General features: G+C 47.8%; 1 protein-coding gene across 4 annotated transcripts in view; it reads left to right on the top strand.

The window, feature by feature from the left end:
- The window catches only part of GNPAT (glyceronephosphate O-acyltransferase), a 654,210-nt gene that overhangs the window by 361,834 nt on the left and 277,807 nt on the right, over positions 1-14,569 (top strand). For all 4 annotated transcript variants that reach the window (XM_085612021.1, XM_085612024.1, XM_085612023.1 and 1 more), the window contains exon 9: positions 2,602-2,825. In XM_085612021.1, the coding sequence (XP_085468147.1) occupies positions 2,602-2,825 (224 nt within the window). The remainder of the gene's footprint in view (positions 1-2,601; positions 2,826-14,569) is intronic.

Raw genomic sequence — 14,569 nt, forward strand, 5'->3', positions numbered from 1 at the left:
CTACGAGCTCTCAAGAAAACACTTATATGGGGCTGCCGCTTGGAGAGTGGTGGTACAAGGCCTGATTCTGTCCCGCCTGGACTACGGGAACTCCCTTTATTTGGAGAGTCCACTTTCAGTCATCAAAAGACTTCAAGTAATTCAAAACTCTGTGGCCCGTGTCCTCTTGGGTATCCCCAACTTTCATTCTGCATCTTCGTCACTCCTCACTTTGCACTTGCTACAGATGATTCAGTTCAAAGCATTGTGCATGACTCACCGTGCAAAAGACGGGTCCTCACATCCTCCATCAACTGATCAGTCCTTATCAGCCAAACAGAGCACTCAGGTCAACAAGCCTGCACCAACCATCCCTAGGGTGAAAAAGGCTAGATGTGGGGGGGCGTTACTTTACCTTGCTTGCCCTCAAACTCTGGAATGCCTTGATCAAATGACAGCCTGCTCAGCTCTAGAAAACAACTTAAAACCTACTTATTTGACTAGGACTTAATATTTGAGCATAACTTACCTAGCGGTTAAAAGCCCATCAGGTAACAATGTGCTTAATAAATCTACCTACATTGAAATGAATTTCCAGTCACCCATATTTCCAAGCTTGGTACCTTGATTTCCACACATTCCCAACATGTTTCTGCCTTTGACCTCTTTAGTTCATAAGATTCTGTTACGTTTCCTGCATTATTGAAGGTCAGATAGGATCTTTAGGTTTCACCTGCACAGCGCTTGCGCTGTGTTTGAGAAACCTATTGTTTTTAATATAAACTTAAAAGGGATTTACATCCCGCCTCCTCTCTTTCCTGGCTTCTTATTGGTTTCTGTACGTGCCACTTACCTTTCCTCTATTTCTATTAGCTGTATCATATTTTTCTACATTTAACAATGCTTCTTCCTCATCTGCTTCTCTTATCAGTTTCCTGCCGCCAAAATACTGTTAGCACCCGCTTTGGTGGAACTATATATTGATAAAGTTTTGCCTTTCTTACTCTTTTGTTTTTTTTTTGTTTGTTTTTTACTCTTGCAGCATATTTATATAACAATTTATCACCCAGAGAGATTAAGTGATTTGCATAGAATCACAGGATGTTGCACGGCGCCGACGAGACTTAAAACGGGACACCCCAGCTCTCGAGTCAGCAGCAACGGCCATTGCGCCACATCTTCTCCACTCCTTTATTATCTGTCAGGAAGCTCTTTCCTTCTCCCGCATGATGATTAATGAAAACAGCTCTTTTCATTACATCGGCGCAACCGATGCATTATCAATGCTTGTTTAGAATACGATTTCTAGTTAGTGTGGCACTAGGAATCTGTTGTGTATGGTGCCATACAAATTCTCCCAGTCATGCTCCAACTGAGTGCATTGGTAATATTATTGTAGATTTTTAAGCGTTTATATAATTTTGTTTTTTATTAATAGCATCCAAAATATATTTTTAAGATCGATTACAAATGTATATACAGATATAAAACTAGTGTTTTTAAACTAATTTTCAATGATGTGTTGAAATTATTTTTTTTGATAACTAGTCCTCAATTTAGGTATAAAATCCATATTTTCCAAGATGAAGGTCTCCCTTGTCACTCATGTCTTTCCCACCTCCGTCTTTCCTTACAAATTTCTGTAGTACACACTCAATCTAAGATGTACAGGTTTATTGCCACTCTCATTGTCTGTTGCTCTTGATGAACTTAATTTGCCCAGCTCATTTATTACACAGCAACCGTTTTCCTCAAGGTTTTTTCCATTGTTTTACTGTGCCTTTTTCATTGATATAACACTCAGTTGTTAATGCATCTTGTTTTGTTCTTGGGTCTCCGAATGACATTAGCATAGAGGGTGCTGAATAATTATTCATGTAGTGCAATAGTGCTTGGGTGGTAAGGTAATATGACGATTTATTTTAATTTGGTGTGATACAATACATTTCCTCACACCATAGGGGTTCTGCAGGTTCTGTAATGTAATATGCAATATGCAAAAATAATGTATAAAAACACTAGAATTTTGGAGCGAGCGCAAAGACTTTCCTGATCTATTAGGGATGTTGTCTGTTACAGTCCCAATTTTGTTGTCCACTTCGGACAATATTTTCTGATTTTGAATTTCTCTGTATTGCCTTATTCAGTCCGCCTTTATGGCATTGACTCTATACTGCTTTACCTATGAACTATAAATCCCTTTAACTTATTATTTATCTAAAACTCAGTTGAGTGGGCACATCTACTAAATTGATTGTTTTTCCGGACATTTGGATGCATTAGGAGGTGTCTTAAAAAAGGGACATATTGCCTCATGAAATTAAGGTTTTAACACCATTTCTGATCCAGTAAATGTGGGCATTGTGATTGCTGTGAGGTATGGGTGGGGGTCTAAACTTTTGGCTTACCCCACCCCTACAATATCCCATAGCAGTTTTTTTTTCATGGAGTTCGATTTCCTCTTGTGGGCTATTTACCAATGATTTAGGAACCGACACCCTATGATCTATTTCCTTTACATTAGATAAGGCTAGAATTTAATCTGATGTGCTAACTACTTTCTATTCTAAATGAACACATTAATGACTAACCTGTTAATTAGTTTCTCACATATATTTTCAGACATCTTCCGCAGAGACCATCAGAAGATGTGCAAGTGTTTGTACGGGACGTTGCCTTCAAAATGGAACTGCAGCAGATAGAAAACATGGTTCTGAACCCCGGGGTCCTTATTGCTTCCCTTCTGCTTCAGAATTTACCGGCCATGGAGATGGAGCATTTGGTGGAGAAGAGCCTTTGGCTGAAAGCTTTGGTGCAGTCCTTTGGAGGATTTCTTGAATGGCCTGGTTAGCAATATTTATTAAATCATTGATGGTTCAGTTCCATCTAATGCTTTTTCTTTTAGAAGTGTAATGCCCACTGTGTATTCTACTTCATTTGACTCCATTTTAAACAATTTCACTATAAAACATTGTATTGGTTTAATTATGATCATTCACCAGCAAGTTGTACTGTGAAGAGAAAATAGACATCTGGCAACAGAAGTAACATGAGGTAAGGAAATACAGTTAGCCATTCCCTAAGGTTCTTCCCTTGCCACCCCACCCCACCCCACATGACGAGACAACTTTATTGTATATCAGTGCCTCCCTTCCACACCCCAACGATGTCCCCTTTCACCACCACCAGCCCCAGCCCCAGCTATAATAGCGCAGCCTTATATCTGCCAGTGTCTATCTCCTTCATGATATGGATGGTCTTGGGGTAGGGTCCAGTGCCCCAGCATTCACCCCAGACTCCCCAGCACACCCTCCCAGAACAGTTAGAACAGTTTCAACGTTTTGCATTCCCAGACTGTGTGGAGAAGGTCACCAGTTTCTGTATTGCATCATATACAATGTTGCAAGGTGATGCTTCCATTCTAGTGAGCCTGTCTTTTGTGTAGTATGTCCTATGGAGATATTCCCATGGTATAATTTTAAATGTGCCAGCTATTGCTGATTCATAGGGTGAGGTCAGAGCTTCCCTCCAGTCTTCCTCAGAGAGTTGACCCAAGTCCCCCTCTCCGATCTCTCACAGGCGAGCAAAGTTGTCCAGTGAATTCATCACCAGTGATCGATGCACCTGGGAGATTTTGTGTTTATGTAATGTGTCTAGCTGTATCTTATCCTCCAGTGGACTGTACTGTGGTATCTATGTAAGTTCTGCTACTTAGGGTGTAAGCGCATATGGAAGTTGGAAGTATTAAAAAAAGTGTGTGCAGTGTAGGTTGAATTCTGTTTGGAGGCCTAGAAAGGATTTCATCGTGTTGCCTGCTAAAACATTCCCTAACTTAGAAATGCCAATCATGGCCCATGTTTGAAGTTCTGAAGGTTTGAAACTTGTGGCATCATGGTCTCCCCCACCACAGTGGAGTTTCATTTGTTATGCGTCCCTTCCATCTAAGTGATTTGTAAGTGTCACTCCAGACAGCGGATGTGGCGGGTGGAATGTCTCTGTTAGGCAAATACCCGTACAACAAATGCAGTAGGAGGGTACCCTGCATCACCAACTTTTCAGTTGTAAAGGCGGGGTCTACATCTGCATGGAACCACCGCTTGTTCACTGTAACGAGGCGCTGTTCTATAGTATGAGGTTGTGTCTGGCGTTGCGATGCCCCCATCATAGGTAGATTTGTAGCATTTAGAAAGGGCTACCCTCAGTGTGTGATGGTTCCATAGGAACCCGCGTAGATTGGAGTCTAACATCTTTAAAGTGGTCTGTGGTACAAGTAATTGGTAGTTTTACAGATTGTCGAGCAGTCTGGGGAAGGCCACCATCTCATAGATAGCAGACCATCCTGTAACAGACAGTGGCAGTGTTGTCCAAAATCCTAGATCTTTTAACAAACAAGCCACCTGGGGTTTAACATTTCATGCCCATGCACAGTGGGGGTCCTCTGTGATGTACACCCCTAGATATGGGAACCCGTCCTTCAGGACCTGTAGGTAATTTGCCCAGCCAAGATATGCTGGAGGGAAATTAATGGGATATAGGGAGGATTTGGCCTTGTTAATAGGGAGTCCTGAGAACTTTCCAAAGATCTGAAGGACTTTGGGAGCAGGGGGAGCACTTGCATTTTGGCACTGAACAGCAGTGGCAAAGTGCGCAAAGCATCTAGACCAGCAAAAGTCCAACACACAGCAAAAACACAGGAGGCAAAGGCAAACAAATGGAAGGTAGACCCACGCCAATGGTGCCAGGTCTAACAAAGATACTGTGCATATCACACAGCATTCTAAATTCCCAATCTCCCCCTATTCTATCCAATCCTCTTATCCCTTACGTCCCTAGCAGCGCGTTGCGCTCTGCAGATCAACATCTGACATGTGTTCCTCCAGTCAGAAGAGTACAGCCGTGTGGCCGGTCATTTTGTGACCTGGCCTCTACCTTCTGGAATGCCCTCCCGGGTTCCATGAGGAGCATTTAGAACCACAGGGCATTCAGAAAGGTAGTAGAGACCTGGATATTTCCGGCATAATCTGCCTGCCTCGGACTCCCTTCTTTTCTTTGCGATCTGGAACCCGAGCTGGGAAGCCCCGTTGCTGGGGCAGCCATGCACTTTATAAATTTGGTAACATTAAACGTTTCCACCTTTGGGTTGCTGTGAACGATATGAATACCCTAGAAACAACAGTCACTCTACTAATGTTTGGCTAGCTTCAGACCCAGCCTACTCAAATATAAGACGAATAGTACTATTCAAGTCCCAGCTGACTTTTTATCTACCACCAGTACCTCATACCTATTGTATGGGGTGATTCAAAATTGTTTTATTTGGAACTTTCATAAAGAACATAGTAAACTTTGTGAATATTGCAAAGTTTTTGGCTTTTCCTCCTACGAGTCACAAAGAAATTGAAGACCACTCACTTCAAAGAACATTACCCATCTGCACATTAGGAACTGTTGAATAGACTGCTTGTTGTAAGACATCTTGAATTGTAGCGTTGGGCTCACCGCCTCAGTTCAGCACTTCAGCTAGGTTTGTGTTATACATATACTAATACATACGTACACGTATACAAATGAATACAAATTGCACATGTTCTTATTTATACTCATAAATTGGATCTGCTTGATCCAACTCTACTCACAAATAGTGTCAGTGTTCACTAGTATGCCTATGATGCACAATTCATCTTCAAAGTCTTCTCTGCTCAAGACAACCAATGTGCCAAACACTGTCTGTACCTCATCCAGACCTGACTGTCCAGCACCTACCTGAAAATCAACCCCACAAAGACAGAATTATTGTGCCAAGTCATTTGGATTCACCCTGAACACAAACCTCTTCTTCAAGGAGCAAAGTGTTATTGGCTTAGATGCCAGAACTGGCCGAAGGTATTCTACATAACATGAAGCCCTTGGCAGGCATGTTTTCAAATGTTAATCATCTAGTCCCTTTCTAAATCTGCTCACTTCACACACAAAAGAAAAGTGAACTGCTCACATATTTTATGACCGTTTACGGTTTCTGACGCGTCTTACATTAAAACTAATGTTGACAAAAGAATTGTTTTGTCTTTAGTGTAGTGGAAAGTTTATGCCGAGTTCACAACACAACAGAGGGTACAACAAGTACAGTAGCAGTGCAGCTTTCCATAATGCAAATAATAACGGGCAGGTATAATGATGAGGGTGACATGGCGGACTCCTTTCCCTGCTCCAGGGGGGTTAGACAGGGCTGTATATTGGCACCCTTCTTATTCACACTATATATTAATGGCCTAGAGAAGTCACTGGGGGTATTGGGGGCGGATAGTCCGAGGATAGGCAATAGAGAAATACCGGTCTTATTGTACGCGGATGACGCGGTGCTTCTGTCATGCACCGCGCGGGGCCTCCAGGAACTAATTGATGGTTTCGTTATTTTTATGTAGAAACTGGAGTTGTTTGCTAACCTCTCCAAATCTTACATCATGGAGATGGGAAAAAGACCATGCAGGAAAATCACCTTTAGGATTGGCTCCCACCCCATAGGAAAAGTGCAGACATTTTCGTACTTGGGGATTGTGTTTGACACCAGCATCAGATTCAACAAATTGATAGAAGAGAAATGTACATCACTTACTAGCTCTTCGGGGGCAATTATGAAATTCGCACACAGGTTGGGACGATGGGCTCCTGAACAAATCTTGAATTTATATAGGGCTATCTGTAAGGCACAAATGCTATACGGTAGCGAGGTATGGGGATTCGCAGATCCATCAAGGATACAAGTTGAAGAAGACATATTTTTTTTTTATTTTTTTTGAAAACCTTTATTTCGAAATTCAGGACACAGCTATTCAGCCGACAGCCCGAAGGTTCGGCAGCATTGCAAGTTAGATACAGTAATGCGTCCCGGATACAGTACGAAGAGTAATGCAAAGGTCCAGTTTTAAATAAACACAGAAAAACCACACAACAAACCCCAGCAAGGCAGAACATTGAAATCCCATGGCGAAAGCCCCCAGGGGAGGCAGGACCCCACTCATCTACTAATTATAAGACTGTGTGCGGAGGAAGAAGGGGAACAGCAGAGGCCCAGAACGGGTACCTAAACCAAACTGTGCTGGAAGGTAGGTCAGGGGGAAAGCTGTTCCTCGGGAGGTTCCAGATCCGGGGCAAGACATATTCCCCCCCTATATTGGTTCCACCGCCCCCAGATGGCGTGCCACTTCCGGGGGCGACCTCTAGAGCAGTAGACCGTCTTCTCCCTAAACATGCTCCAATCCATGTTCTCCTTCCACGCGGTCAGTGTAGGGGGACCCGAGGAGCCCCATAATCGCGCGATATCCCTCTTAGCCACCATGTTACCCAGAGTCACCCATTGGGTCTGTGCCTCATCAAGATCAGTGGGCCCCCAAACGTTCAGGAGGCAACACCGCGCCTCCGGCTGTACCACAATGCCCATCACCTCCCCCATAACTGCATGGACTCTCCTCCAGAACTCCACAATGACCCCACATTCCCAAATGATGTGCAGGAAAGTACCCACCATACCACATCCCCTTCTGCACAGGCCATCCTCCGAGAATCCCATGTGGACCAGCCGTGGCCCCGTAACATACACCCGGTGCAGTATTTTGAGCTGCACCAGCCTCAGACGCGACGGGATCGCAACCTCCTTAGGCGAAGAAACCGCTGACTGCCAGTCCTCATTATCCAACTCGAGGCCATCCCTGGTCCACTGTTCTCTCAGCCCCAATAGCAAGTCTGCCCGGACGTTTATCAACTTCTTATATATGAGCGAAATCGTGCTCTCGGGCATATGACCATCAAGGACTCGGTCCTCAAGGGGAGAGGACTCCGGCACCTTCTCACCCTCCACTAGGACTGATCGGAGGGCGTGACGCAGCTGGATATACCTAAAATACTCTGAAGGCCCTAGCTCAAACTCAGTCTGCAACTCCTCAAAAGACTTCACCCTCCCCTTATGCAGCACATCCCCCACCTTGGATATCCCTATCAGATCCCACTTATCAAAGCCCTTCGTATGCCAGAGTCTTCCCAACCGTTCCGATTCAAACAATGGGGTAGCGAGGGTTAGCCTGTCCTTCCAGCCCAGCGAGTCGGTCGCCATCTTCCATACGCGCACCGCCACACCTGTGGGCCCCGTGAGGGACGAGTCTAGGGACCGCGAATACAACGCCCTGTAGTAGTTGCCGCCGCGCAGCAGCCACCTATCCATGGCATACCCAGGGCTGAGGGCAGGGCCGTAAAACCCATGGTTGATCGCGCTCAACTGCGTGGCCCAGTAGTACCGTCGGATGTCTGGGAGCGCAATGCCCCCATCGTACCATGGGAGCGTCAACTTTGAAATAGCTATTCGCGGCCGCCCATCCCACAGCAACGTCCTTTGGAGGCCTTCGACCTCCCGAAAGTATTTAGCCGGTACCCAGTCCAAGGTGTTCTGGAGGGCGTAGAGGAAGCGGGGAAGAGACATCATTTTGAACAGGGCCGCACGCCCAACAAGGGAGAGCGGCAGCCTCCGCCAACCCTCAACATCTCGCCTCAAGCGTGCCAAGGGGGGGAGCAGGTTCCTCTCATAGCGCACAGCAGGATCCATGGATATAAAAATCCCCAAATACACAAAACCTTGCTGGGCAACCTGTATCGAACATGTTCTAGGGATCGGTGGGACCTCGCCACTAAGAACGTACAAGTACGATTTGCCCCAATTAATCACAAGCCCCGAGTTCCTACCGAACGATGCGAGTACGTCACAGACCACTATAAGTGACTTCTTAGGTGAGGCAAGATACAGCAGGATATCATCGGCATAAAGTGAAATCCGGTCCTCGTGATCAGGCGACCACCGAAGGCCCCGTATATCCGGGTGCCAACGTATCCACGCAGCCAACGGTTCAAGGGCGAGGGCGAACAACAGAGGCGACAGGGGGCAGCCCTGCCGAGTACCCCTTCCAAGCTGAAACGGAGCAGATGCCCGACCATTCACCACAACATTCGCTAGTGGCCCCTCGTACAGCAACCGGACCCAACTCACAAACCCGCGACCGAAACCAAACGTGGCCAGCACGGCCCATAAATATGCCCACTCCACCGTGTCAAAGGCCATCGTGACATCGAGAGATGCCACAACAGCCGGTTCACGCAGCGTGCCCGCCCTGGCGATGACGCCATGAAGACGCCTAAGGTTCAATGCTGTGTTTCGGTGCGGGATAAAGCCAGATTGATCCGGGTGGACCAGATCGCCAAGTACTCTAATCAGAAGGGTTGCCAGGAGTTTGGCCAGAATTTTCGGCTCAGCGTTGAGGAGTGAAATGGGCCGATAGGAGGCGCATCTATCTCGGGGCTTACCCTCTTTGTGTATGACCACGATCGACGCCAGCCGCTGATCCAACGGAAGGATCCCATCTCCCCGCGCCTCCAAGAACATGGCGCGCAGGTGAGGGGCGACCCTATCCGGGAACAGTTTGTACAGATCGATCGGCAGTCCGTTCGGTCCAGAGGCCTTACCCGAATTCAACGCGCGAATCGCCCCCGCCACCTCGTCAACCGTGATGTCGCCATCCAAATCGTCCCTATCTATGTCAGAGAGGCAGGGCAACTCGATATCACGAAGGAGATCAGACGAGTCCTCGGGCGGCCTGTCCGACACAGAGGAATAAACCCTATGAAAATACTCCGCGAAACACTCCACAATCCCTTCAGGTTCCACAATCACCTCTCCCCCCTCTCCAATCAACTCTGGCACCACTCTATTGACCCGTTCCTTCCTGTCCAGCCACGCCAGGAGTTTCCCTGCCTTATCTCCAACATCATACAGACGGCCCTGTTGTTCCCTGCTGAGGGTCTTGGCGGCGTCAGTCACCAGGTCCCTATACTCCGCCTGCTTCAAGCAAAGCTCATGCAATGAGGACTCTGTGACCTCCTCCTCCATATCCCCTTCAAGGGCCGCAATCTCCTCCTCTACTTGCCGCACTTCGCAATCCCTCCGATTCTTGGCAGTCACCACCAGGGAGAGGGCCTCCCCCCGAAGCACGGTCTTAAAAGCTTCCCACAGCGAGATCGCCGAGTCCACGGATCCCAGATTGTCCTTAAAGTAATTATCTACCTTCTTTACCAGGGCGCTGCGCATCTTGGGGTCTCGGAAATACCAAGGGTTAATGGGGGCCACCCTCCCTCCTCCCTCCCGACCGAGATCCAGCCGGATCCACACTGGCGAGTGATCAGAGATACCACGTGCCATGTGCCTCGCCTCGGATATCAACGAGGCATGTGCGGCCAAAGTGAGCAGGTAGTCAATCCTGGAGAGGCTACCATGCGCCCCGGAGTGAAACGTGTATTGACTCTGTGTGGGGTGCCGGAGCCTCCAGCAGTCTATCAGGCCAAACGTGTCTAGGAGGTCTGGAAGCCATTTCTGAGCCCCCCCTGTGTCCCTGGGCGGGTATCTATCCAGCAGTCCGGAACCCACAGCGTTGAAATCCCCTCCCACTACCAGCATGCCCCCCGGGAGAGTCAGCAAAGCCCTGCCCAATTCAGCAAATGTGGCGGCCTGCAGGGCCGGCGGGACATAAACCGAAACCAAAACCAAAGTCCTTCCTTCCCACCGCCCCGCCACCGCCACAAACCTCCCCCTATCGTCAACAATGGTGGAGTCCACCTCAAAAGGCAACGATGCTCTAACGAGGATGCCCGCCCCCCTGGACCCAGAAGAGAATCCCGAGTGTGCAATGAGTTTATACCCCTTCCTATTCAGGGCATAGCACGTATTGCCTATGAGGTGCGTCTCCTGCAGCAGTACAACGTCTGGCATTGAGCGTTTCAGAAATTGCAAAACAATCCCCCTCTTAATGCGATCCCCCAAACCATTAACATTCCAGCTTAGAACACTTAGGCCTCTACCCCCCATCCTCAAACGGAAAGAGGCCCACCCCACACCCGAGGCGCCACCATGGAACAGCCCTGAGGATAATCATCATGCCTTGCAGAAATAAACCCCCCAACAACAAACTCAAACTCCCCATAACTCCCCCCACCCTGCACCCCTGCTGCAGCTTAAAAAGCCCCCCCAACTTGCAGTGTGCCTGTCGCCCCACAAAAACAAAAATCTACAAAAAGTACCCCAAGGGAGGAAAAGAGCACCCCTCGTCCTCCCGCAACCCTCCACAGTTACTGCACTCTATTCAAATCTACAAATATGGTCAAATCAAGTCAGGCCGGCTTTGAGTTATCAGCCCTGTCCATCCCGGCCACTGTCTCCATGCTCAGCTGTGTCGTCCCCGATCCGTCGCCGGGGCAAAGCGTCCAGCCATTCATCGGCCATAACAGGAGAGTCAAAAAAGAATGTCCGATCTTCATGCACCACCCGTAGTCTGGCGGGGAAAAGCATGGCATACTTTAGGTCCCGCTCCCGAAGCCTTCGCTTCACCCCCAGGAAGCTCTGTCGCTGTCTCTGCACCTGCTGGGTAAAGTCCGGGTAAAAATTCACCGACGCATTCTGGAAGGGGACTGGGCCCGTCACCCTCGAAGCTTGCAGGATAGCGTCCCGATCTCGGAAATGAAAGAGCCGGGCGACAATCGGCCGCGGCGGGGCACCCGCCTTGGGCCGTCCGCCTGGCACCCTATGGGCCCTTTCCACCGCAAAAAACTTCCCAAGGCCCTTAGGCTTCAGATGATTGAGGACCAAATCTTCCACAAGCAGGTCCGCCGAAGCCTCATCCGAGGACTCCGGGACCCCGATTACGCGCACGTTGTTGCGCCTGGACCGGCTCTCGAAGTCCTCCAGCCGGCGGGCGGCGAGGTCACTCTCGGCCCTCAGCTTCCGGACCTCGTTCTGCAGGTCCGCGACCTCATCAGTGAGGCCCGTGGTCTTGTGGTCCAGGTCCTTAACGCGCTCGTTTGTCTTGCCCAGGTCCGAGCGGATCAAGTTGACATCCACCAGGATGGCATCCACCTTATGCGCCAGGGCCTCGAATTGCCTCCCCATCGAGGTCTGCATCCCATCCAGCGCGCCCATGACATCCTGCAGGGAGAGCTCCGGGGTCCCCGGCGAGTCCTCCTTCTGGGCATCCGGCGCCTGGCTCGATCCACTCGGCGATGTTTTCGGGAGGGCGTAGCGGTCCATACTATTGACTTGGGAGTACGTTCCCCGCCTGGTGGACTTAGTCTTCAGCCTATCTCCTTCTGCCTTGCCCGACATAATGGACTCCAAGCAGTCCAATGCAGTGAGGACCGTCCCCTCTCAGAGAGAGGTATAAGGAGTGAGCAGGTCCGCCTTGTTCTTCCAAAATAGCCCACCGAGCGTCCCTGGGGTTATAGAACCACCCAGAGCACTACAGTGTCCGGGCAGACAAAGGGAACGAAACCGAAAGTGAAAGAGCGAGGGCCTCCGTCCGGTAGTTCACACCTCACCAGGCCGTTGTTGATCAACTAGGAGTCGGGCATCCTGCCAACTCTAGCCCCTGGCATCTCCGGGAGTTAGGCCGCAATCTTTCGCCAGTCATAAGTCCGGTTCCCGGTGGGCGATCCGGTCGCGGGTAGCATCAATCGCCTCCCTGACAACTCAGCAACACGGTGCCATGCATACCATCAGGATTTGAGTCAGGATAGTCGACGGAGGGCGCGAGGGTCTCGGGAGCTCTAAGCTCACGCGGCCATCTTGGTCAAGCGCTAGGCTCCTCCCATCGAAGAAGACATATTTATGCAAAGGTTACTTAGAGTCCCACAGAGCACTCCATCCTACTCAATTCATGAAGAGCTAGGTCTCTCTTACTTCAGAGATGAGATACAGTTAAAACCTCTATTATGTTGGTTAAAAATATGGATTAACCCAGAAACCTCCTTGGGCAGGCAGATTTTAACCGATTGCATCAATAGGGAGCATGGGCATAATATTCATTGGCTGAAATATGTAAAGGAAACCCTTTCTGGTTTGGGTCTTGCCAACTATTATAATAAACCGGAACTGTTGGCAGCAAGGGATAAGACGATTATCAAGTTGGCATTTTTAATCCACAGGGCATCTGCCAGAGAAGACACTGAGATGGTTAAACCTACTGTGAGAGCCCATTTACTCACAAAATCTAGCCCAGGCTTGGAACCATACCTGGGGTACCTTTATAACGCCCATGACAGATTCCTGATGACTAGATTTAGGATGAACCTACTCCATCAAACATTGGGGAGCCCATCAGGGTTTTTTACGTCAATCGAATTGCGGGGTCCATGCGGCTGCGACTATAAGTCTCGGCAGGACACGCTTCATTTTGATTTATTGTGCCCTTTTTATGCTCACCCTAGGAGGCTGTTTTTAAAGAGTATTTTAAAGTCCTTGAGGTTTAAACACGCAAGGGTGGCGTTGTTATTTTTAAAACTGTCCACGGAGGCTCTTACACTTTACTGCACTGTGAATTTTTTAAGGATGGCCGCGAGATTAAGAAATACAATAGATTTTGGCTGCTGAATTGGGTTATGTAATTCCTCTTCCGGTATTTGGGTGGTTCTGCACGCCGTTTTTCGTTGTGATCGGGGGTTAATCCCTCCCCCTTAGGTTGGACTCATTGTTGTTTCGGTCCAGAAACCCATATCCTTGCTGTTTACTGTGACGTGGAGCTTCATTTAAAATAATTGTTAGTCTGACCTAGTAGCATTTTTATGTTGTCTTGCACTGATACCTGTACATAATTTTATTAATTATTTAAACAAATGTAGAGTGTTTTATCGATTGTGTTTTTAAATAACTGTTTTGCACTTTTATGGTATTGTTGGATACCGAATAAAGTAAATTTGAATTTGATTTGAATAAAGGGCAGGTGGTTGTAGCAGGAGGGACATCACATAATTCTCTATCTCATGTAAGATAGGTACAACAAAGGCATTGCACACTAAAGAGGCACTTAGAGAAGTTGATGGGTTGTTTTACACTCTCTTTAAACACACACAAATATATAAGTGGCACCACACACACCTCGAAGGAAAAACTGACCCTCTAATAAAATTACTATACCTTTATGTACTTGTGTGATATGGTTTATCAGTGGGTTCCACTGCTAGCATCATCCAAGAGCACTAGTGTTCATTGGATGTACAGTCTCCTAGTTATGGGTTCCCTAATTTTCTTAAGGTGATTTCCTTTACCACAACAGTTATGTTCCTCCCTTTGCTAAAAGTCTGTCTCCCTGCCACAAGATTAAAAATAGGAGGTAGATCAACCGACCCTGCTTCTCTTTTCCATAACCATGTTTTAGAGCTTGATCATGCCAATTTGAGGATAGGGACTTCCTCTGGACTACTGGCAACTCACTGCAAATACTGTGCAAAAACACTGTTCATAGGGCATTCTATGCATGTGCATTCTTTATATATTTTTTCTCTTCATTTTAAGTGGAAGGGCCTTCATTCAGCAGTGTAAACACCCCTTCTTAATAAACAGGTACATCTTGTGCAGAAATAGTGCAAGCTTCCTTCCTGTACAGGACAAACAGAGGTAGGGCAGCAGCAGGGCAATCTTCACCCATCACATGACACATAGCATTCAGGCTGCAGCAGTGCAAGTTTTACTTCCTCGCGGAATTACTACAGGGTAGCAGTAGCAAAGCAA

Source organism: Triturus cristatus, chromosome 6 (genome assembly GCF_964204655.1).
Source record: "Triturus cristatus chromosome 6, aTriCri1.1, whole genome shotgun sequence".
Classification (NCBI taxonomy): Eukaryota; Metazoa; Chordata; class Amphibia; order Caudata; family Salamandridae; genus Triturus; species Triturus cristatus.